The 24,107-nt window shown below is 39.6% G+C and overlaps 1 protein-coding gene across 2 annotated transcripts in view; it reads left to right on the plus strand.

Annotated features, from left to right (window-relative positions):
* Positions 1-24,107, plus strand: part of CTNNBL1 (catenin beta like 1) — a 200,454-nt gene that overhangs the window by 99,462 nt on the left and 76,885 nt on the right. For both annotated transcript variants that reach the window (XM_043983996.1, XM_043983997.1), the window contains exons 8-10: positions 7,871-7,943; positions 8,242-8,300; positions 9,391-9,539. In XM_043983996.1, coding sequence (XP_043839931.1) covers positions 7,871-7,943; positions 8,242-8,300; positions 9,391-9,539 — 281 coding nt within the window. The remainder of the gene's footprint in view (positions 1-7,870; positions 7,944-8,241; positions 8,301-9,390; positions 9,540-24,107) is intronic.

Below are 24,107 nucleotides of genomic sequence, written 5' to 3' on the forward strand. Positions count from 1 at the left end.
CCAGCTGTAAGGTGATAAAGGACTGTATTAGTGTGGTGGCAGTGTCAGAAGAGAGAAGGGATGCATTCAAGAGATGTTGCAGAGGTGAAATCAATAGGTCTTGACAATAGCTTGCATGAGGTGGGGAGGAAACAGTGAGGAATCCAGGATGGCTACTAGGTTGTGAGCCTGAGGGACTGAGAGGATGGTTATTGCTTTTCAGTAGGGAATATAGCAGGGGGTGAGAGCTGCTAGATGGCACAGGGGATAGAGCATCAGGCCTGGAGTAAGAAAGACTCCCTGAGTTCAAGTCTGGTCTCAGATAGTTACTAGTTGTGTGACCCTAAGCAAATCACTTAACCCTGTTTTGCCTCAGTTTCCTCATCTGTAAAATGACCTGGAGAAGGACATGGCCTCAACCACTCTTGTATCTCTGCCAAGAAAACCCCACGTGGGGTCACAAAGAGTCAGATATGACTGAAATGACTGAACAACAACAACAGGAGAGAGGTTAGGGGTTAGGTGGAAAGATGATGAGTTCTGTTTTGGATCCGAGTTTAAGATGGCCACTGGACATCCAGTTTAAGGCATCTGAAAGGCAATTGGAGATGTAAGATTGGAAGCCAGCAGAGAGAGAATTAGCAGCATAGAAATAGTAATTAAATATGTGAGAAGCCGATGCAGTTATCAAGAGAAGTAATATAAAATGAGAAGTAAAAAGGACCCAGGACAAAGCTCTAGGGAACACCTGTGCTTAGAGGGCATGATCTGGAGGAGGATCCAGCAAAAGAGACAGAGTAGGAGCATTCAGATAAGAGGAGAACTATGAGAGGGTGTGGTATCCTGAAAAGCTAGAGAGAAGAGAGTGCCAAGGGAGGTAAGAGTTAATAGGGTCAAAGGCTGCAGAGAGATCAAGCAGAATGAGGATTGAGAAAAGGTCATTAATTTGGCAAATAAGAGAGATCAATAGTAACTTTGGAGAGAGCAGGTGGAAGCCAAATTATGTAGGAGGTGAAGAAGGTAGTGAAAAGAGAAAAAGTGGAGGCTCCTATTGTAGATGGACTTTCCAAGGAATTAGCTACAAAGGGCAGAAGAGATATAGGACAATAATTAGCAAGGATGGAAAGATCAAGTGAGGGTTTTTTTTCCTAGGATGAGGGAGACATGGGCATGTTTCTATTCTAGGCAGTAGGAAATGAGCCATGTGAAAGGGAGAGATTGAGAATAAATGAAAGGGAGGAGATGACAGATAGGGATAATATGTTGGAAGAGATGGGAGGGCATGGGATCACTTGAATAAGTAGAGGGGTTAGCCTTGGAAAAAGGAGTAAAGTCACTTCATGTGAGACAGGGGTGAAGGAGGAAATAATGAAAGAAGGTACCTGAGTGATAGGAGATGAGAAAGGGAAGAAGAGGGAGTTCATGGTGAATGGCCACAGTTTCTTTCTGTAAAATATGAGGTAAAGCTCTCAGCTGAGAGAGTGGGGGAGGGTGAGCCATTAGAGATTTGAGAAGGGATGAAAAGTTTTAGAAGAGCGACTGTGGAGAGTGGGATGGTGAGTTGATAAGGAAGTTATAGTCGGATTGCCTAGCAGCAGTGAGGGCCTATTGAAATTATGTAACATAAATTTGTAGTGAACCCAGACAGAATTACTGTATGATTTTCTCCATCTTCATTCAGCAGCACATGTGTAGGCAGGAAGGTGACAAATGGTGGAAGTGATCCAAGGCTGAGGTTTGACAGGGCATAATCAACTGTAGGAAAGGGAGGGCAGGGATTTGATAGAGGACAGTCCATATACAAATGGAGATAGAATAGAACTTTTCCTAATATGGGATTAAAGTAAGGATTCCCATTCTTTCCACTATTATTTGGTATAGTCCCGGAAATGCTGTCACTAGAAATAAAACAAGAGGGGCAGCTAGATGGCGCAGTGGTAAAGCACCGGCCCTGGATTCAGGAGTACCTGAGTTCAAATCCGGCCTCAGACACTTAACACTTACTAGCTGTGTGACCCTGGGCAAGTCACTTAACCCTCATTGCCCTGCCAAAAAAAACAAAACAAACAAACAAAAAAAGAAATAAAACAAGAAAAAGAAATAAAGATAGAAAAAGGAAGAGATAAAGTTACATCTCTTTACTGAAAATAGGATAGTTTACTTAGAAAATCTTAGGTAATTAGCAAAGATACTAATTGAGAAAATAGCTTCAGCAAAGTTTCAGCTACAAAATAAATTCTCAAAAATCAACAGTATGTCTGTATTATAATAACAAAAGCCAAGAGGCTATAGTAGAAAGGGAAATTCCATTCCAGATAACTATAAAATGTATAAAATATCTGGGGATCAAAATAACGAGGGAAGCACAGAAAATACTTATATGGATTCAGTTACAAAGTGCTCTTAAAAGAAATAAAGAACAACTTAGCTGGGAGAATGTTCAGTGTTCATGGCTGGGACATGTCAATGTAATAGAAATGATAAACTATGAGTCAGAAATCTTACTTCAGATATGTACCAGCTGTGAACCTGGCAACTTCACAGCTACTCTTACCTAAGTTGTCAGAGGTCACTTCTAGCTCTAAATCTATGGTTTTATAATTTAAAGTGTTCTTTTCCTTTCTAGGGTAATCTAGGATCTAATCTACCCATATGCTTTGCTCTCTGTGGTCTTTAAATCAGTTTCAGTTCCTTTACTGTTTAAGCTTTGTTCTTATGAATAACTAGTTCAGTTGTTTGCGTTAATAAAGAACTCCCCCTCACTCTCTTTATCCATCTTCTTTTTTTTTGTTTTTGTTTTGTCTAAAAGAAAGATCCCCCTCTGGAAAAAAATTATCTCTGTGATAATAATTATATATCATAAAAGAGGAAATGGAGAATACTATGTAACTTCTGTTCTGGAGGGCCTAGTCCTACTCCTATCCTTCCTCCTCTCAAAAAAAAAAAGTAAATCTAAACCTTTGCATTTATTATTTTATTTTCTCTTGTATTACATTTATTTATATGTTCTCCCCGGAACTTTTGTAATATGTACGCACACTTGCCTATGTGTATGGGTCTGTGTCTGTACATGTGCATTTATTTGCATTGTGCACATTATTTGTATGTATGTGTATTATGCACATCAAACTATTTCTGCAATTTTTCATATTGTCCTCCCAAAATGCCAAAGGGCCTAGAATATACTCCTCATCTGCTTTTTTTTAGAATAATTTTCTTTCTTTAAGGCTCATCTTAAATACCTCCTCTTTGGGTAGCCTTCCCTCATTCTACTTCCTACCTTGTGCTTCCCCCTCCCTGTGAAAGAGTTCTCCCCCTCAAGATTCTCTAGAGAACTTGGCTTCTCTGTGTATCTGATGAAGAGTGATTTGCCCAGAGTCATGTACAGATTTGAACATGTCTCTCCAAGTTAACCCTCATTCCACAATATCAAACTGCCTGTTAATTATGTAGATAGCCTTTTCTTTCAAGAAGTTTATGGTCTAGTTGGGGAAATTAAATGTATACACACAATTTTAATCTGAGTAGGCTATCATTAAGATGTACAAAGTATTATAGAGTTTATAGGAGGGCAAGAAAATTTCTGGCTTATAGAATAAAGGAAATCTTTTTGATGGATGTGGAATTTGGGTTGGTTTCCAGAATATGAGTGATATTTCAGTGGGCTGACATGCTGGGGAGAGTATTCCGGGAATAGGGAACAAACAGTGAACCAGAGGTTAAGGGGATAAGATTTTATGATATGTTATATGGTCAAGAAATTGTGAGTAGTTCAGTTTTTATAAATTTTAACTTTTTGTTAGAAATCAGGTTTTCAAATCATTGGTTATTAATAATCATTTCTCTCAGCTCAGAGGATCTTGATGAGTTCTTTACATAAATTCTCTTCTGTAACAGGTTCATGGGCTGCAATGATCTTCATGGGGATCTTTTTTTTTGCATTCATTATAAGCAACACAAGGCAAGATGACTAATTATCCCATGAAATGATACTTTTCTTCCTTTAGAGTTACTGACAACCAACTCCAACAAATCTTTCATTTGTTTTTTTGACTAGGACCTGTGAACTGTTTCTCCATTTAGCTGCAACTTTTTTTAATGTCCTCAGTTCCGGTTGTAGCAAGAATCAATGGAAAAGCAAAAAGCTATATACCAGAAGTGTGGGGAGAGGGAGGGAGCAAACGTTTTTGTCAGGTCTCTATGTAAAAAAAAAATTATTAAAAACTGTTACAAGAAAAAAAAAGAAATCAGGTTTTCTTGAAGGCACATCTTAAGTTGAATTTAGCTTTTTTAAAATTTCCTGGTGCAAAGTTATGAACTCATCTAGGGATATACCTAGTCAGTCCACATCAGCTTTCAGTTTTATAGATTTCTTAAGTTAAGCTGGGTCACTCCTGGTCAGCCTACTGAAAACTCAGTGGGGTACGCTTGTATTTGATATAGAAACTATGCTAAGAATACTAAAGAGGTACAGACAGGATGTGGGATTTTTGGTGGAATAGGAACAAGGATGGAACATTTTCCGTTAATATATAATCAGTTCTTGAACCTTGAGTTTTAAATAGCATTAAGCTTGTAAGAGTGCTGGATCTAGAGTAAGGAAGGCCTGAGTTCAAATCTGGTCTTAAGACACTAGCTGTGTGTGACCCTGGACAAGTCACTTAACCCTGTTTGCCTCAGTTTTATCATCTGTAAAATGAACTGGAGAAGGAAATGGCAAACCACTCCAGTATCTTCTCCAATCAGGGGGAAAAAAAACCCAAACGGGGTCATGAAGAGTCAGACATGACTGAAAAATGACTGAATAAGCTTGTAGAACTAGTGTTCAGATTATTACTTCCCTCACTATTTTCAGTTAAAGAAGTTGTTTTTGGGGTGTAGCTAGGTGGCACAGTGGATAAAACACTGGCCCTGGATTCAGGAGGACCTGAGTTCAAAATCTGCCTCAGACTTGACACTTACTTGCTTTGTGACCCTGGGCAAGTCATTTAACCCTCATTGCCCTGCCCCCCCCCCCCCTCCAAAAAAAAAAAGTTGTTTTCCTTTTGAAAACTGGAAAAGGGGAGAGATCAAGATTGCTTCAGATTAGTTGCCATGTCCTACTCCAGAGATAGCCCCATTTAAAGGACCTTGGATACTAGAGATTATAGAACACTGGTGAAGCTTACTCAGTTCTGCACACCTTATCCAGGGTTTGTTGTTATTTAGTTCTTGGTAAAATAACAATAGGAGATATTGAAGTAATTTCAAAACAGATGAATCTTTGCAGTAGACATGTCCTTATTTAAACTCTTTGGGTGAACATATATACTTCAGGAAAAGAATTGTGAGTAGCAGTTTGGTTTTTAAAATATTAACACATTTTTGCATATTTTATGCTGTTTCTTTTTAAGTGGGAAGATTATGGTTTAAGAGGTGATAGGTTTATATTTCCAAATTAAATTCTGAGCATTAAAATATTTTTTTACCAAAAGGAATCATTTTGTCCTTTATAAGTATTTTCAGTGAAACTAATCAAACTAATTAAAATGCTTTTCAACATTGATAACCTGTTAACTAATTTGTAGTGTAGTTTTATGGTCTAGTCACTTTCATACTTGACTTGAGGTTGAGCCTTAGGTGTTGTTGGCCATTTTTACTACCTCTTTGTGTTTCTTCACCAGAGAGTACCAATTTTTGAATTCTCTCAGTCATCTCCCCCTTCTAATCTTCAGTTTCTCACCTTCTGTGGTCACCCCATCACAGGGCCTGCTTTGCCCTCTTCCATATTTCCTACACAACCACATGCTGTTCTACCCCAACCTCCCAAATTACCAGTTGTGGCGGTGGATTTGGATTACTCCTTACCACTCTTTTCCACTTTCTAGCCTCTCCCTTTACTACCATCACTCTGGCTTCTATCCTCTTTTGAGATTCATTGAATTCATCACCCAGTCAGGATTCTGGTAACTGTTTCCCATACATCTCCAGGACATGCTCCTACCTTCTGCAGTAGGTTCAGTGCCTGGCTTGTGGTGTTTCTCTTCTGTGCTAATACTAGAGATCTTCAACATACATATTCATTCTCCCTCATGTACCTTAACTTAGCAGTTTTTCAACTTACTTATTTCCTATGGTCTATTCCTCCACCCCACCACAGCTATACATAGAGATCGTCATACTCTTGATCTTGCCATTGCCTTCAAGTGCACCACAGTTATGTTCATTGTATCTGAAATACCTTTATCTGATAATGACCTATTTTTATATCACCTTTTCCTGCCTTTCGACTTCAAACGCTATTCTTCTTCCTCACTACAACCTCCGATCTCCCCACCCCTCAGTTCCTTCCCAGGCCATCAATTCTGCATGGACTTCACTCTCTTCCCTGTGTACCTCAGGCAGTTCAATATTTCAAAGATCTTGCCTTTCCAGACCCCTGCCTTGTATTACTCTCACTATTTGCTGCCTTTACTCTTTCTCATTTGCTATTGAATGAAGCAGGGAAAGATCACAAAATTGTGCTGGCTGGGTCCACTGCGAATAATGTATGTCACATAATCTCAACTCAGTCCTCACTTGAAGCAAGGCAATTTTTTTACACCTTTTATACCTCCTTAATTTGATTCACCATCTCTCTTACCAAGTGACTTTTCCGAACCTATCCTTCCTTAAATCTCTCCTGACTCCTCTTTCTTTCTGCCACTGTCTTTTTCACCCTATTTCAAATGAAGAGGTGACCTTTCTCCTTGTCAAGACAAACCCCTCTACGCATAATCCCATTCTATCCCATCTTTTCCAACAGATTGCCTCCTCTATCATCTCCACTTTTCTCACTTATCTTCAGTCACTTATGGTCTACAGGCTACTTCCCTACTATCTACCATATTGTAGATAGTAGATCCTCAAAAACATCTCTCTAGGTCGAGCTATCCCTATTAGCTATAGTCTTATACCTCTTTTCCTTCCTGAACTCCTTGAGGAGACTGTGTACAATAGGTGTTTCCACTCCTCTCACTCTCTTCTTTACAGTCTGGTTTCCAAACTAATAATTTAACCAAAATTGCTCTCTCCAGTCTTCTTAAATTGCTAAGGCCTCTGCTCAGTCTTTTTCCTTTTTGGTATCGTTGATCTTCCTCTGTTCTTTGATACTTTTGTTTCCCTAGGTCCCATTGTCACCCTTGGTTCTCCTCTGAGAACCTGTCTGATCACCACTTCTGTCTCCTTTGCTGGATCTGTATCCTAGTCATGTTCACCAATTGTGGATGTCTCACAATATAGAGTGTGTGTTGTATTCCGATACAGGCATTCCTCTACAACAGTGCTATTCTAAGTTATTGTCCTTTGGCAGTGACCCTGTGGGGCAGAGGGCAAAAATGAAAGGGCTTCAGTGGGCCGGGTGCATGTGTCTTTTGTCCAGTAAATCTAGCTTAGCTAAATGCGGAGAAACTCATCCCAAGAAGGTTGGCTGCCCAGTGATTTAGTTTTTGGTCTTCTTAGTTCATCAAGATCACCTGTTTGTTAAGGTACGGAAGAGGGAGCACCCATACTAATGAAAGTGCTGAGCTTTTTGCCCCAGGCTGCCCAGAAAGGAGTCATATGTGAGCCATGACTACACTGCCTTTTAGTGGCTGATGTAATTTCTATTCTGGCCTATTACCCCTCTCCCTAACCCCTACCCCATGACCACCAAAACCCTCTTCTGGAATATTAGTCTCTTCATCATTCTTGGTTTTATCATCTACCAATGAATGCTTCCTGAAAGGTAATGCAGTGGTGGCCAGTTCTTCAGTCCTTAAAATATCTCTTCCTTTTCTCATTCCAAGCATTGATTCTGGCAGTTGTGGAAAAACTCATCCTGTTGCCTTGATATCCCAGGTATGATTTTCTCATTTCTCATATTTCCCAACAGGCAAAAATGCCTTTTGATGCCAACAAGCTCTACTGCAGTGAGGTGCTAGCCATTCTCCTCCAGGATAATGATGGTAAGATGTCATTCCCCACCACTCACTCTCCAGTGCGCTCAGTGCTCTCCCCCCCCCCCCCTTCCCCTCTCCCACACCATATTGATATTCTGTTAGGTTAGGAGCAAGGCTTGTTTCAGATCATGACTGTGTTTTTCTGTCTTTGGTGTCCCCTTTGCTTTTTCTCTTGCTCTCTCTGCAGCTTTGTACCCTGTCAGGCTGTATTGATTTTGTTTGCTGATGTATCAGTGTTAGACGGCTGTAAAATCTGACAGTTAGCTTCATTTTTTTTCTCCCATTATTTTTTTTTTCTTTTTAGACAACAGGGAATTGCTTGGGGAGCTGGATGGAATCGATGTGCTTCTTCAGCAGTTATCTGTGAGTAATTCTCATGCTTCCTGCCTGCCATTAAGATACACAGCCTAGTTTAAATGGGAGGTGGGGCCAGAAATAGTGGCAGGAGATTTATGGCATGTAATATAAGCAGGTTTGGAGATGTGTTGGCAGGCCGGAGGTTGTTTGCTGCAATCCCATTGGAGGCACATGGTTTGCCTCTACCTTTGAGCCCATTTGTTCTGTAAGCTATACTTGTTTCTCTGTATTTCATTTTGATTATTAAATGCTAGGCAGCTTATGCACACAAAAAAGAGATGTGTTTCAGATTCCAGAAGATCTGGTTAAGATACCACATTGTCTTTATTTACTGTGGATCTGATTTTCATATTTTCCAATTCTTCTTTCTTACCAAGATGGGTTCCATTGATGTGAGGTACTTAAAAGTTCTTTTCTGGTGAGAGAGGAGCGTTTTTAAATTCATGAAAATGGACTCTGTTGGGGCCTAGGGAAAGAATGGTATTTGGAAAATGGTATAAGTTTCTGATTGCCACCTGTAAACAGGGAGGCAAGAAAAAGAAAGACAGTTGAAACATTGGTACTCTGACAGCCTTAGAACTAGTTGTTCTCAAATACTGGCAAGATTTCTTCTGGCAAGTCTCATCAGAACTACTCTGAAAACAGAACCAAAAAAGATCTTTGGATGAAATATTGTGGTTCCTGGGGAGTTGCTGGGTTTCCCTTTGGAGTTTGCATACAGCTCCATTTTTGGTGCTGGCAACACAAGTGACTTGGCTTCATTTTGAAGAGAGAACTGCTAAATATCCATAAATTTCACAGTTTCAGAAGGTGCTTAGTCATATTCCTTCCAGATGAGATTTATCTGTAGTAGATCACATGGATGTTCATACATTATTGAATACTTTTCCCCCTAGTTATTTCTAGCCAGTTGGTAAAAACAAAATAAGGATCACTTTCTCTACAGTGGAAATTAGTTAATAAGTAGGTGGTAGATTTAGATGATCAAGCTGTGGGGCCATGCATGTGAGACGAACTTAAAGAAGCTTTTGTGGTTATTTACTGAAAGAAATTCTCTTTATGAACATGAGGTATCTGCTACTGTTTGGAATTGCAGGTATTTAAACGGCACAATCCTGGTACAGCAGAAGAGCAGGAAATGATGGAGAACTTGTTTGATTCACTCTGTTCCTGTTTAATGCTTAGTTCCAATCGTGAGCGTTTCTTGAAGGGAGAAGGTCTCCAGCTGATGAATCTCATGCTCAGGTGCGTTGGGCTGATCATCTGACTTGAATCTTTCCTGACTGTATCCCTCACTATTCTATGAGGCACTGGACTAACTGGCATTTTGTCCTGTGAGCTTCTTCACTTTGTAACATGTTAAAGGATTTCTCCCTCCTTCCCCCTCCTCCCCAAGCCCTCATCATGGTGGTTGAACTTCTTTTAACAGCTGGTGCAAGGTCATTTGGGGCTATTTATTATCCCATCTATCACCCATTGTTATATCTTATTTTATTAAACCTCTATTAGCTTTGGTGATACTTGGTGGTTTTCTTTTCTTGAATACAGTAGTGTTTGGAAATTTCAATAATTGATCTCTTTCCTTAAAGTTAGACCACATTTTCCTTGTAGTGTTCCCACCTACATTTGTATTTTTTGTCACTAATAACATATGATGCCAGCCAGTGAGGCGTCACAGTGGATAGAATATTGCACCTGGAATGAGGAAGACTCAAGTTCAAATCCATCCTCAGGCATTTACTAACTCTGTGACCTTAGACAAACCACTTAACATCTTTGCTTCAGTTTCCTCATCTGTAAAATAGGGGTAATGACAGTGGCTAACTCCCAGTGCTGTTGGGAGGCTCACATGAGATACTTTTTGTAAAGGGCTTTGCAAACATTGAAGGACCATATAAATGTTAACTGCGACCACCACCACTTTTATTATATCTGACTGTACTTTACAAGACTCTATGGCTGAAAGGGGTCATATGGATTATCTCCTCCAGGACTACATCCAATCAGGAATCCCATACACAGGAGTCCTTGACAGTGGTTCTCCTACTTCTAGTTGATCACTTTTACTGTCATGATTCTCAGAACTCCCGTGATTCATAGAATCTGTGGATGGGTAGTAGAGTTCATTTTTTCCCAAACACTTCATTTTCCAGATGAAAAAGACTGAGGACAAGAGAGAGGAAGCTACTTACCCAAAATAAGACACTGAGTAAGAGACAGTGCCAAGCCCTACATCCAGGACTCTGTTTAGTGCCCTTCCCAGTGTGCCATTTCACCTTCCAATTGTTGGATACCAGTGATTGGTAGTTCTTCATATCAAGTCACACAATATGTTTCCCTATGACTTTAACCCTGAGGTCTTCTTCAAAGGAAAACATTTCTAAAATCTTTCTTGTAAGATTTTGTCCAAAGTGGGCTGGGTATAGTCCCATACTCAAGTAGTTAAGCTTATTAAAAAGGCTTTTTTTTTTTTTTAAATGGTATGTGGATAGAATGGGTTGCCATTAGAGACATTGGCAAATTTTTAGTACATCATGGGCAAGGGTCACATAAGATGGGAAGGAGTAGATAAGTTGTGATTTATGCTGTTGGAAGGAGCACCCATACTGATGAAGTAATATCAAACAAAAGTGGATAAAATGTCACTCCAAGACCTCCAGTGTTTGGTTGATTCTTTTTCTAATAATATTCTCCTAAAGCCTCTAGATTATTTATCCCTGTTAGTGATCTGCCTTCATTTTGTTGAAATAACCACACAAAATAAATTAAAAAGATGCTTTCTCTTTCTTGGACCGTCTAACCTTAAAACCTCATTCTTTGGGGACCTTTCCATATTGCCTGTGATGTGCTGAGTTGCTACTGTCTTCCAACTGTTGTGTGCAAATATGAAATGATGCATTCCTGTAGCATATGGCTTCGTAATGCGCACCAGTGGGAAGCTGAATAAATAACCAGAAATAGAGATTATTCATACAGGAGTGTTGAGATTCCTTAAAGATAATTATAAAGCAGAGCTCCAAATCAAAAGGAAGAAGGACTCCACTTCTCAAAGGTCTTTGAACTTTAAAACATTTAAATGCTAAAGTTGATGCTGTGTTTGTCTTGAAACCCTAATTAGCTGAATTGTCTGACTCAGCATTTCCTTTTTCTTCTCTCTTGGTCTTTGGTTGTTTTTCTTTTGCAACATCGGAAATGGAAGGTTTAATTGGGAAGGATTAAAATATACACACCATGCCTGACTGGAAAGAGTCACTAAATTATTTTCAGAGCTGAATCTAACTGCATAATTTTAAAGATTAGGAAACTGAAGCCTAAAGAGGTAAAGTGACTTGCCCAGAGTCACACTGCTAGTAAGTGGTAGATCAGGGAGCTAGATCCAAGTTGTCTTTAAATATAGGGCACTTTCCACTATACCCCATTGCTCACCACACATTTCAAACAGCTCTTCTAGGATAGTAAATGTTACAGTGAAAGAGGTGATTGAAATGGGCCTTGACATCCAGAAATTGTTTTGCCTCCACATTTGCAAATTCCAGCTTCTTCTATGTCTGGAGCAAGTGACTTAGATATAAGGAACATTGCCTTTCCCCTTAGTATGACTTACTATAGTAATAACTTTTGTGTAGAATTCAATTGCCTGGCCATTAAAATTTTGTCAGTGACATCAGATCTTGGTGCAGTTTGAGCTGTTGGGGCAGTTAGGTGGAGCAGTTGATAGAGTGCTGGACCTGAAATTGGCAAGACCTGAGTTCAAGGTAGGACTCAAATATTTACTAGCTATGTAATCCTGTGTAAATCACTTCACTTTGCCTCAGTTTTTTTTCAACTTTAAAATGGGGATTATAGGAGAACCTACCTTTCAGGGTAGTTAAGAGGATCAAATGTTGTAAAGTACTTAATATAGTACTTGGTACATAGTATTATGTACCTTCCTTCCTCCCTCTTCTTCTGCACCTCCCAACAATTTTGTTATTTGCACCTGGACTACTATTTGGGGGGGGGGCGGGGCAGTGGGGGTTAAGTGACTTGCCTAGGGTCACACAGCTAGTAAGTGTCAAGTGTCTGAGGCTGGATTTGAACTCAGGTACTCCTGAATCCAGGGCTGGTGCTTTATCCACTGCTCCACCTAGCTGCCCCCTGCACTACTATTTTTAAGACAATATTTTTCTTTTCACACCAATAGGAAAACTCTACTCTAGTAGACTATTACCGAATGTGAAGTCTAGGGAACTGGAAGCTTTTCTTTGCCATCTTTTTCCCTGCCTAGTAAAAACAAAACAACCAACCAATCCATTTTTTCTGACCCTCAAGGCATGGTTGTCTTGATGAAGGAAAACTGAATATTTTCTAACTATGATGATCAGTCTCAGCTTCCAAGAAGAGATGTGGAAATGCATTGCCTTGCTTTTCACTGGAGCAGTGGGAAGACCCTGGATGTGAAGGACTGCATGTGCTGTCACATGTGATTGTTGTAGGGTTGGTTTTTCTGACCTGTGTCCTTTGTTATAAGGGATGGCTCATCACAGGAGTGGAGTGGGCAGTTGGTATACTTAGAAATGACTATGATGTAAAACCAAAAGCCATAAGGAAAACTTTTTTATAAGAGAATGATCTTGGAAGACTACGTTTTAACATATTTTAAAATTGTGAAAGTTTTCTGGTTTAATCTGTTTTAATTACTTTTTACATTTTTGGTACTAGCTCCCTGAGTCATTTTCAAGAAAGGTACATTTAAAAATAAAACTATTTTTTAAAAAGGAAAAAAAAATGAGAAACATCATAGAACATATGACCAGATTTAGACAAGAAAGATCTGTGAGATCATGAGGGCATAATCTATACATGGATCTTAAAATTTAATTGAGGAATAAGATAGCATACACAGATAAATATAATACACAGCAATACATACATGACAAGTGCATTAGAGAGGTGCAAATTTTAGTTTTAGCACCTAATGAATCGGTTCTCACACTGTTTTAGGATCAAATTACTTGTAAATAACACCTTTTATGCTAATTGTATTGTAGGTTGAAAGTGTTATTTTCAAGCAAACAATTTAGAAACAAAAGTTGGAAAAGGACCTTGGTCATCCTCCAAATCAATTTCCTATTTTATATATGGGAAACTAAGGCCAAGGGAATTTGGCACCCTCTCAGAGAATGAGACATATTGAATATTTTCTTAAATTAGCATATGAAAAACTCTGGAGAGCAATTCATAGTGGAGGTGGTGGTGGGTTAGTCTTGTAGACAGGATGCTGGATTTGGAGTCAGGTTCAGAGTTACCTCTGGCACTTCAAAGCCAAGTATAAACCAAGGGCAAGTCATAGACACAGAACAGCTATTCACCTGTAAAAACAGTATCTGCATCACCCTCACAAAGTTGTAAGGATCAAGTGAGAAAATAATGTAAATAAAGTGCTTTATGACTTGCAAAATGTTATACAAACATCACTTGTTAATGTTCCACCACACACAGGGCTTTGTGAGAAGTCTTGTGTTCCTAATGTACTAGTGTCTTTGATAATAGGGCATTTTTTTTTTTAACTCTTTGGGGCCACCAGTTTAAAAGGGCTTTGGAGTTTAAAAACACAGATTTGTTTGTTCAGCCAGTCTTTTTAAGGTGTAGGATGTGCTTAGCACTGTGCTAGGCACTTTGGGGATATGGGGTAGGGTGTGGCAGGTAGAATATGAAAATTAATATATAATCTTCCAGAATCCCAATAGTCTTGTTGTTGAGGGAAGATCTGCAAACTAATGCCAAAAATTAAGACAATTTGGCAGTTGTTCCTGAAAGAGGGAGTCTTTTAATTAAAGCAAAAAAAAAATCCTGTTTCCTGTATTGGGATCTTTCTGATTATATTTCAGTAATACTTCATGGATCTGTGATTTAATCAGTATGGGTTCCCTCTTCATCAGTTCAGATCTAGATCCCTTGTATCTCAGTAGTGTTCCATAGTTGCTAAGACTAAAATAATCACTTGGTGACCAGTGATTGTTCTTCTGTAAATGAGCCTTTCTGTGCTCAGGCAGGCTGGTCTTGTAGCCATCCTCCATGCTGCCATTGAAGTTACTTTGGATTCTTGAAGACCGTCTGAAGAAAGTGCAAAGTGCTAGCCTGCCCCCGTCCTCTCTAACCACCTCCACCCCAGCAACTTTCCATTTGTCGAAGTCGAATCCTTAAAAGCCAAGTTCAGATATTACTTTCTCCTTGGAGTCTTCCCCGATCCCCCCATCTCAATTAATAAGGCCTTTCCGGACAGACCTAACCTAGGATTTTGTTTTAAGGCTGTCTAATTCATTTAACATGAATTATTGTCTATTCTAGCTATATATTTATGTGTGTTGTCTTATTCAACTAGACTTTAAATTCCCTGAGGGTAATAACTGTATCTTATCTAAACTCTGGCAGGTCCTACTAAGCTAGAAAGACTTCAAGTATAGGTATAGTAATGGACTATATGTCTGCCTCCTGGGGACTTACCTCCTTTGTATTTCAGAATCCTCTCTAAGGTCAAGTTCATTGTCTTTCTTTCTTTATTTACTATCTGCAATGTGCAAGGTACTATCCTATGATATATAACACAGATCCTACCCTCTAGGAGCTTATAATCTAATGGTTGGGTATGAGGGGAGGGTGGGGAGGAGAGATGATTATATGCAAATCGCTATGATACTAGGGAACTTAGTACAAAAAAAGCGCAGGTAAAGTATTTGTTTTTTTGTGGGGCAGTGAGAGTTAAGTGACTTGCCCAGGGTTACACAGCTAGTAAGTGTCAAGTGTCTGAGGCCAGATTTGAACTCAGGTCCTCCTGAATCCAGGGCCAGTGCTTTATGTACTGTGCCACCTACCTGCCCCCAGGTAAAGTACTTTTTTTTTTTTTTTAGTGAGGCAATTGGGGTTAAGTGACTTGCCCAGGGTCACACAGCTAGTAAGTGTGTGTTAAGTGTCTGAGGCTGGAGTTGAACTCAGGTACTCCTGACTCCAGGGCCAGTGCTTTATGTACTGTGCCACCTACCTGCCCCCAGGTAAAGTACTTTTTTTTTTTTTTTAGTGAGGCAATTGGGGTTAAGTGACTTGCCCAGGGTCACACAGCTAGTAAGTGGTTGTTAAGTGTCTGAGGCTGGAGTTGAACTCAGGTACTCCTGACTCCAGGGCCGGTGCTCTATCCACTGCGCCACCTAGCTGCCCCCAGGTAAAGTACTTTTGAGAATTTTGAGGGCAGGGGCTGAAGAGAGGGACTTAGGGAGAAGAAGGGGAGAGGAGTATAGAAGGGAAAGAATAATGATAATAATAATAATAGCCCCCCCACACACACACACACAGAGCACTGACTATATACTGATACTGTGATAAGCTAAGTGCTTTTTCACAGAGTTCTCATTCGATCCTCACAACAGTCTTGGGAGGTAGCAGATGTTATTATCCCCATTTACAGATGAGGAAGCTGAGGCAAATAGATTAAGAGACTTGCCCAATGTGTCTGAGGCTGCATTGGAACTTGGGTCTTTGTGACTTCAGTCATGGAGCTCCATCCACTGTACCACCTACCTACCTGTTTAGTCCAATTTGTACAGAATATAGAGTATGTGAAGAGAAGCAGAATGAAAAAGGGATAAACAAGTAGGTGGGCTGGCATATAGTGGAATACCTTGAATGCCAGCTAACTGGATGTATTCAGAAAAGGAAGTGTCAAAGATGACTGAGGTTTCAATCCTGAAATGACTGCAGAGTGTGCTCAAAAGAGAGAGCAGTTATGGGGCAGCTAGGTGGTACAGTGGATAAAGCACCAACCCTGGATTCAGGAGGACCTGAGTTCAAATCCTGACTCAGACACTTGACACTTACTAGCTGTGTGACCCTGGGCAAGTCACTTAACCCCAATTGCCTCACCAAAAAAAAAAAAAAGAGAGAGAGAGAGAGCAGTTAGAGGGAGAGGCAGTTTTGGGGGAGGAGGGTTGAGGGAGAGAATAAGTTCAATTTTGGACATGCCAAGTTTGAAGTTTCAGCCGCACATCTGGGTGAAGATGTTCTGCATGCAGTTGAGCTAGATCTAGGAGGAAGTTAAAGGTAGAACAGTGATAATTAAAGTCATGGAAGTAGATGACATTGAGTATAGAGAGAAGAGAATAGGACCAAGGGCAGAACCTTAGGGGCCACCCATATTTAAGGGGTGGAAGGAGATTACTACTTTGTAGTTTAGCTAATTATTTCCTATGAATTTCATATACATAAGTTTTGAGGTTTGTAGGATTATTGTTTTCCTTTCAGGGAACTTTTTTGTGCATTATTGGGGCCATTTTCTCCTGCCTTGCAGGACCTTTATCTCTCTACTACCATCTTTGAATCTGTCTTCTCCCCTAGGTGCTATTTTAGTTGTCAGACTGCTTATTTTCATTCATCTGTTAGAGTATCTGGATTTCAGAATCCTTGACAGGATCAATAGTAAGAAAGCTAGCTTTTTGTTTTGTTTTGTTTTTAGAGACAGAAGGAGAGATGAAGAGATCTAGGAAAAGCACAAAGGTTTGCTGAGGTGATATTTTAAAATGATGTTCATGCAGCCAAAGAAAAAAAAATATGGATGGGGTCCTACAGATTAGGAACTATTGAAAAGAGTACTTACTTGTAGAAGAAAGCCAGAGAGGCAAGAAGGGAGGGGGTGTTTGTAGAAGAGAAACAATACCCAAGCCCTTCGAGATTGGAAGTATATTTGGGGGACTCTGGAAATAATTCTAGGGTACATGGGAATGTAAACAACTGAGAGGAGGATAGGAAACATCCCCTTGGGACCTCTGTGTCTTCAGATGTTACAAGATACACTAGAAATGGATTGAAAATCTTATTATTAACTATATTGGTTCCAATATAGTTTTTCCCTGAAACTGATTTGTACAAAGCCTGTGACTTGTAATTGTTTTCTGGTTGGTTTTCATTTGCTTGTACAGGTTCCAATTTTCCCAAAATACAGTGCTTTGTATATAGTCAATGCTTAATAAATGCTTTTGCATTCATTCATTCGAGAAACAGGATGAGTGTATAATTTACAGTTTGTCTGCATCCCTTAATGGTACTTACTTAATTGGGTTTTTTTTGTTTGTTTTTTTGCAAGGCAATAAGGGTTAAGTGACTTGCCCAGGGTCACACAGCTAGTAAGTGTCAAGTGTCTGAGGCCGGATTTGAATTCAGGTCCTCTTGAATCCAGGGTCGGTGCTTTATCCATTGCACCACTTAGCTGCCCCCGTACTTAATTGTTAATAAGGCAATAAATTATCTTTTTCTATGTGGTTGGGGCTGTAGACAAATATGCACACCCCAACATTCCAGCAGTCTTTTTTCTCCCTGTCTGCTTCCCTCTTTTCTTCACTCTTTCCTTTCTCTCCAATTATGTGTTTCACAGCAAGTTCATGTTTTTTATGCAACAATTTTCTGTACCTCCACTAACAATATCTCCAGATGCCTTATGGTGGCATAGAGAAAATGATAGACCCTCAAAAACTCTAACAGCAAAGTGCAAGCTCTGGCTTGTTCTACTAAGCCAGAAAGCATAGGGTATTATATTCTGTTACTTTTGGCTGTTTCATCAGTAAACACATAGGGTTTTCCAAAGAAACAAAGGAGGGGAGAAATGTGGTAAAAATTATTTGTGGTATAGGCAGCTTTTGAAGGATCTCCCCTTTTGGGGGAGAAAGGATTGAACACTCCCTGAAGGGAGGTTAGAGGGCACTTCCAGAACGCTAGCTCTGGCTCAGTGTGGCTACTGGGGTCCTGGTGGCGCATGCTGGTTTTTGGTCTGGCCGGCCGTTCAGGTGATTGGTGAGTTAATAATGGAAAACCCTAAATTCCTTTGAACTAGCTTAATAGAAAACAATCTGGGGATTGCATAGGCTAAGTTTAGAGTTAAGAATATCTATCTATTTCTATTTTCCTATTTCCTTATCTTTGATTTTTTATTAGTTTCACCTTTGTTTAATTAATTCCCAAGTAATAAAATATGATCCTTTTGTGAACTAAAGCTTAGAGGCTCCTTTCTTATTGGTCTGGGAGAAATATCTAAAAGGGCAGTTCAGAGTGGAGGGAAAACCTAAAAGGTCCCTCATATTTCTGGGACCCCATTATTAAGGCGAGTCACCCAAATAACGCTCTGTATATCAAATTTTGGCCCTCACAGTTTATAAGTTGTGAAAAGATATGAACAAACAGTTCTAAAAAGAATTGCAAACTTTTAACAACCTTATGAAAGGATACACCAAGTTACTACTAATAAAAGAAATACAAATCACAACAGCCCATAAGTTTCATCTCACAACCTGCAAATTGGCAAAGATGACAAAAGTTAGGATGCTGATGTTGGAGTGGTTGTGGGTAGACAAGAGACACTGGTGCATTGATGGTAGAACGGTGAATCAGTACAACCATTTTGGAAAGCAATTTGGAACTATGCAAATAAGGTGACTAAAATGTCCATGTCCTTTGATTCCAAAGATTCTAGTATTAAGCTTATATCCGAAAGAGGCCATTCATAAGGAGAAAATCCCTATATACCAAAGTATTTTTAGCAGTACTTTTTGTGATCACATAGAAACAATTGGAAACAAAGAACATGCCCATCAATTGGGGAATGGCTAAATAAATTGTGGTACTTGAATGTAATGGAATGCTACTGTGGTGTTAGAAGTGACAAATGTAACAAACACAGAGAATCATGGAACAGTCTAACTGAACTGATGCAGAGTCAAGAAGACAGTAGACACAATGATTACAATAACTAAACAGAAAGAATAATCACATAAAAAGTCAAAAGTGAATATTTCAAAATTACAAAGAATAAGCATGACTTGGAAGAATAGAAAGGCACTCCCATGCCAGCCTTGTGGCAAGGGTGAGGTCCATAAGTGTTGTACATTGTTCATATTTTAGACTGTTTTTATGTATTGATCAGGTTGATTTTTTCCCTTCTGTCTTTAAAAATGCTGTTTGTTATGTGAGATGGCTTTCTGGCATGGAGAGGGAGAGGGATACTGGGGAAATCATAGTGATGTAAAAACACAAAAGAAATCAATAAAAACGTATTTTTTTTCAAAAAGTACCAGTTCAGTGATATACTCTGTATGTGTTGTCAGAAGATGGACAGCTTGGCTCAGTTCAGAGTCTCACCACCAGAGGCTGGCCACCAGGTGCTTATTTTTGCAGATAGTAACTCATGAAGCCAAACTTTGTAAGGATTAGAGGGGTTGAGATTTGCATTGGTGAAGTGGGTAGGTGGGTAACAAAATAATTGCTCTTTTTTGAAGCACTGAAGTAATTTTTGTGCAGCTAACTGCACAAAACTTCACTAACTGCATCATTAATTTTCCTCCTAAAGAGATCTAATTTTAGGGATATTAAGTAAGGCCTATATTTGGACCAATACCCAATACCGTGACTGATATTATATATAAGTAATGTTCTTTTGTGTGTATAAGGTAGCTCAGTTATTGTTCTGTGTCTTTGGAGATTTGACAGCCCAAGAAGAGAAAGGTTGGAAGAGTCTGCATAAAGACTAGATGAAGGTCTAGGAATGCTTTCACACAGTGATAAGGACTGATTGATAACTTTGCAGGTTGGAGATTGGGGGAGAGTATTTACATGTGGAAAGGTTAAAATTGTGCAATTTTTAAAGGTCCTCCCTCCCCCTCCAAAAAACCCTCAGGGGCCAGTTACAATGATGAAAACAAAAATGCACATATGGACAAAGGAGGAAAACAGCAGTTGAGGTACAGCAGGAGATAGAGTTGTAGAAGATGTGCTCATTGCTACTTGAAAGAAACTGGGATGCAGCTGGATGCTTTTTTTCCCCTTAAGAAGCATTTATTAAGTGTGCATTCTTTATACCAGGAACTATACTAAGTGCCTTACAAATGTCTTATTTGAATCTCATAACAAACCTGTGAAGTAGGTGCTATTTTTTTTTAAATTTTACAGTTGAAGGAAACTGAGGCAGAAAATGGTTAAGTGACTTGCCCAGGGTCATATAGCTAGTATGTGTCTGAGACTGGAATTGAATTAAGCTCTTCCTGACTCCCAAGTCCAGCACATATGGCTGAAGATCTCAATGTCCTTTAAGATAGTTTCTACAAAAAGAGGGTTCAGAAGTGCTGGGTTTAATTAAAGTGTATTCTCCCAAATCACTCAATCTTACAAACAAAAAACCACTTTAAAAATGTGTCCTTGGAGCAAAATAGGTGTAGTGTGTTGTTTTTAAAGCAACAAAGGAGGGGAAAAGCAGAAGAATTACATTGTCAGTTTCCTTGAAAATGTTGACATGAGGCTTATTACTTTTGCTGTAAAACCCTGTTCCAGTTAGAGAGAGAAGAGACTACTGTGTTCCCAAGGGACATGTACAGAGGCATCTTTAGGTTGTGTAGCAGAAATGCAGTGAACCTGTCTCCGTTATTAACTGAAAGCAAAAAAGGGGGAGAAGAGGGCTCAGCACTCCCATTCTGAGGATGACGGGTTTTGTTGTTGTTCAGAGGTGATTGTGTTGTTTTTGTTAACATGCAAAAAAAACCCTTCCTGATAGAGGAAAAATTAATAAAGTGGGCATGTTATACACAGAATGAATCTTTCCCATTGTTTTGAACTATGTGATTCTGTCAGAGCACGTAGGTTAGTGTAGAGAAGTTTAGCCAGGGTTATGTGTTTTTTGTTGGATTTTATTTATGGGGTCTTGTTTTGAATGAGCTCCAAGCCAGGTTGCTGTATTGAAATTTTTTTTGGTCATGTTTTCCCTTAAAAAAAAAAAAAGTCAGGGGCCTCTTCTTTTCTAGTCTCCCATCCCCCAGGATTCAGGTGCACAAGGAAAATAGCAATTCAAATCTTTTTGAAGTGAGTCATCCTTCCTGATGGGGACTGTCTACAATTCTGTGCCCCAAGCTGTGCACACAGGTCTGTTTGTTGTTCCACCAACAACAAATGTTGCCTTTCTTCTTCCCCCACGCCCCACCCCCTTCCCAAGCTGAGTAGTTCCCTTCTCTCTTGGATGGATAGTAATAGTTTGCACCTGTTAGCTAGGAATCAGGAAAACACTTCACAAACACAAAGTAATCCTTCCAACAGCCCTTGAGGCTGGCTTAGCCATTTCACAAATGAGAAACTGTGATGGCTGGAAGGCAAAGTTACTGAATCAGGATTTCATGGTGAGGGGATGATTTAGGGTCTAGTGGTTTGGACCCAACTATTTTCCTTGATAATGAACCTTCCATGTACCCTTAATTCCCAGTCAAGTGAAAGGGGAACCCATTGGTAGAGTGAGTCAGAAGTCAGGGTATTTTTCCAGTTCTACTTGTGGATGTCTGTGAATGTGTTTTGGAATCTTAAAATGAAAAGCACCTTTTATTTGCAAACTTTAAAAGATGTATGTTGTGTGTCAAGTAAGGATAATCTCAGAGATTGCTGCCTGTCCTTCCTGAATACTGGTCAACTGTGAGACATGGTAATGTCACAGTAATGGATGTAAGAAAAGAATTCGTGGTTTGTTGCAGAGATGATAGTACAGTTGAAACAAGCCAATCAGGAAAAAATGAAATTTTTCTTTCTCCAGAAATATAATAGGAAAGAAAACAGGCATCAGTGAAATATTTCTCTGAAATATTTCTCCAATCACCCACCACAAGTCATAGAGGCTGGCATCTGAATTGGTAGTTGAATGAAAGACAGCTTGATGAACCCAGACAAGACTAAGATAAACTGCTTGTCCTCCAGTAGAATAAATATTTCAGATAAAGTCAACCCATGGTAGTCCAGCCAAACAGCTATTGATCGCTAAAAGCCTGAACCTAAGTCTAATGAATATTCCAGAGTTCACTTCTCTGCAGATTGCCTAAATGGTGATCAATATACAATTACTGTCCCTTTAAATGGTCCTTATATTGCCCCCTTGGATAAGGACTTTGCTTTTAAAGTTTTCTTTTGGTAAATTTACCGTAGGCCAGAAAACTTTACTAGATGGGCAGCTTTCGTTTTAATGCATACAGTAATTTTATGTCGTTCATGGAGTAGTTTGAATGCATGGTAAACATGTAACTGAAAATACCCTACTTTGTTTTGTTTTTTGTTTTTTTTGAGAGGCAGTGAGGGTTAAGTGACTTGCCCAAGGTCACACAGCTAGTAAGTGTCAAGTGTCTAAGGCCGGTGTGTAATTTAAGATTCTAAATGTGGATTCTAATCTGTTCCCCCAGTTTTGGGGGAAACTGACTAAAATCACTGATAAAACGAGTTTAGGTTTTTAAGGGTTTATTGGAAAATAGAAAGAAAAAGATTGAGAACAGAATTCCAACAGCCTGGCATTCCTATCTTTCCTCAAATTTCCTGTGAAGTCCTCTGCCGCCACCACCATCAAGTCAGGAACCCAAAAAGCCCAAGAGCTTTCCGCGCAGGCTCCCTCTCCTCCTTCCTGTCTCCTCCCAGAAAATAGGAGGTTCCTCAAGTTGATTGGCTGGTAGCCTTGATAGACAGCACCCATGAGCAAATGTCATTTCCTGACGCCAAGGAAAAGCCACAATGTCTCTGAGGCATTTCCTCATGGTGGAGCTTTCCCACAGCAAGTCTCCAGTAGGTGGCATCATTCCAATCATTACATCGGATTTGAACTCAGGTCCTCCTGAATCCAGGGCTGGTGCTTTATCCACTGTGCCACCTAGCTGCCCCCCAAATACCCTACTTTGTGATAGGCATTCATTTCAAGTGGTGTCTGGCCACACAGGAGAACAATGAGGACAATGGGGACAGACTGTACCAATTTCTTAATTTCTGTTCACATGATTATCTTCCTACAGTAATAACCCGAGGAAAATATTATTTTAGCTCATATCAAGTTAAATGCTAAATTAGTTGGAAGGGGGATGGTGGTACAGGTAGGTGCTGTGGATAGAGCACTGGGTTTAGAATCAGGAAGATTCATCTTCATGAATTAAACTCCAGCCTTAGACACTTACTAGTTGTGTGACCCTGGGTGAGTCATCTAACCTTCTTTGCCTCAGTTTCCTCATCTATAAAATGAGCTGGAGAAGGAAATGGCAAAGCAATCCAGTTGTCAAAAAAAAAAAAACACCCAAAACCCCAAATGGGGTCATGAAGAGTTGGACATGACTGAACAACAGTAACAGTTGCATATGGGACCAAACACATTAATTTATCCAGGTTTCAGGTTAGAATTTCAGTTGTGTTGTGTCTTGGGGCATGCCACATTTTCTTCTAGATTCAGAACCTTCTCTATCCTGTATTGAACTTTTGAAACTCAATAATTCATAGAATAGTAGCATTGGAAGGCCCTTGGAGATCTTCTAATTCAACTCCTATATAAAATTTCACAGAGGGGGAAGTTACTCATGGTTATACATGTAGTTTGTGGCAAAGCCAAGATTAAACTCCAAGTCAACTTCATCACCTAGTGCTCTTTCCATTGTGCCGCAGCTGTTAATAGGAATATGAGGGTGTTGGTTGATCATTCTAATCAATCCATATTGAATTAAAAAAGGGGAGTAGAAAAGATTAGTTTTTTAAGATGGGTTCAACTATCATGCCCTCTCACAAACTGCTTTGTTTTGTCTCACCTCCTGAGGCACAGGAGTCCGCTGGATAAATCATTGGCCTAGCCGAATTTGGCAGCCCATGGGTGTTGAAAAGAGCAGTTTGGGAGTGGAGAGACTTGGATTACATTCCAATCTTGCCACTTGCTGCCTTGTTGATCTTAGAATCAAACATTGATGAGCCTCAGTTTTCTCACCTGTAAAATAGTGATTTTACTGTTCTGTGGAGGGCCATGGAAAAGAA

This window comes from Dromiciops gliroides, chromosome 2, assembly GCF_019393635.1.
Source record: "Dromiciops gliroides isolate mDroGli1 chromosome 2, mDroGli1.pri, whole genome shotgun sequence".
NCBI lineage: Eukaryota > Metazoa > Chordata > Mammalia > Microbiotheria > Microbiotheriidae > Dromiciops > Dromiciops gliroides.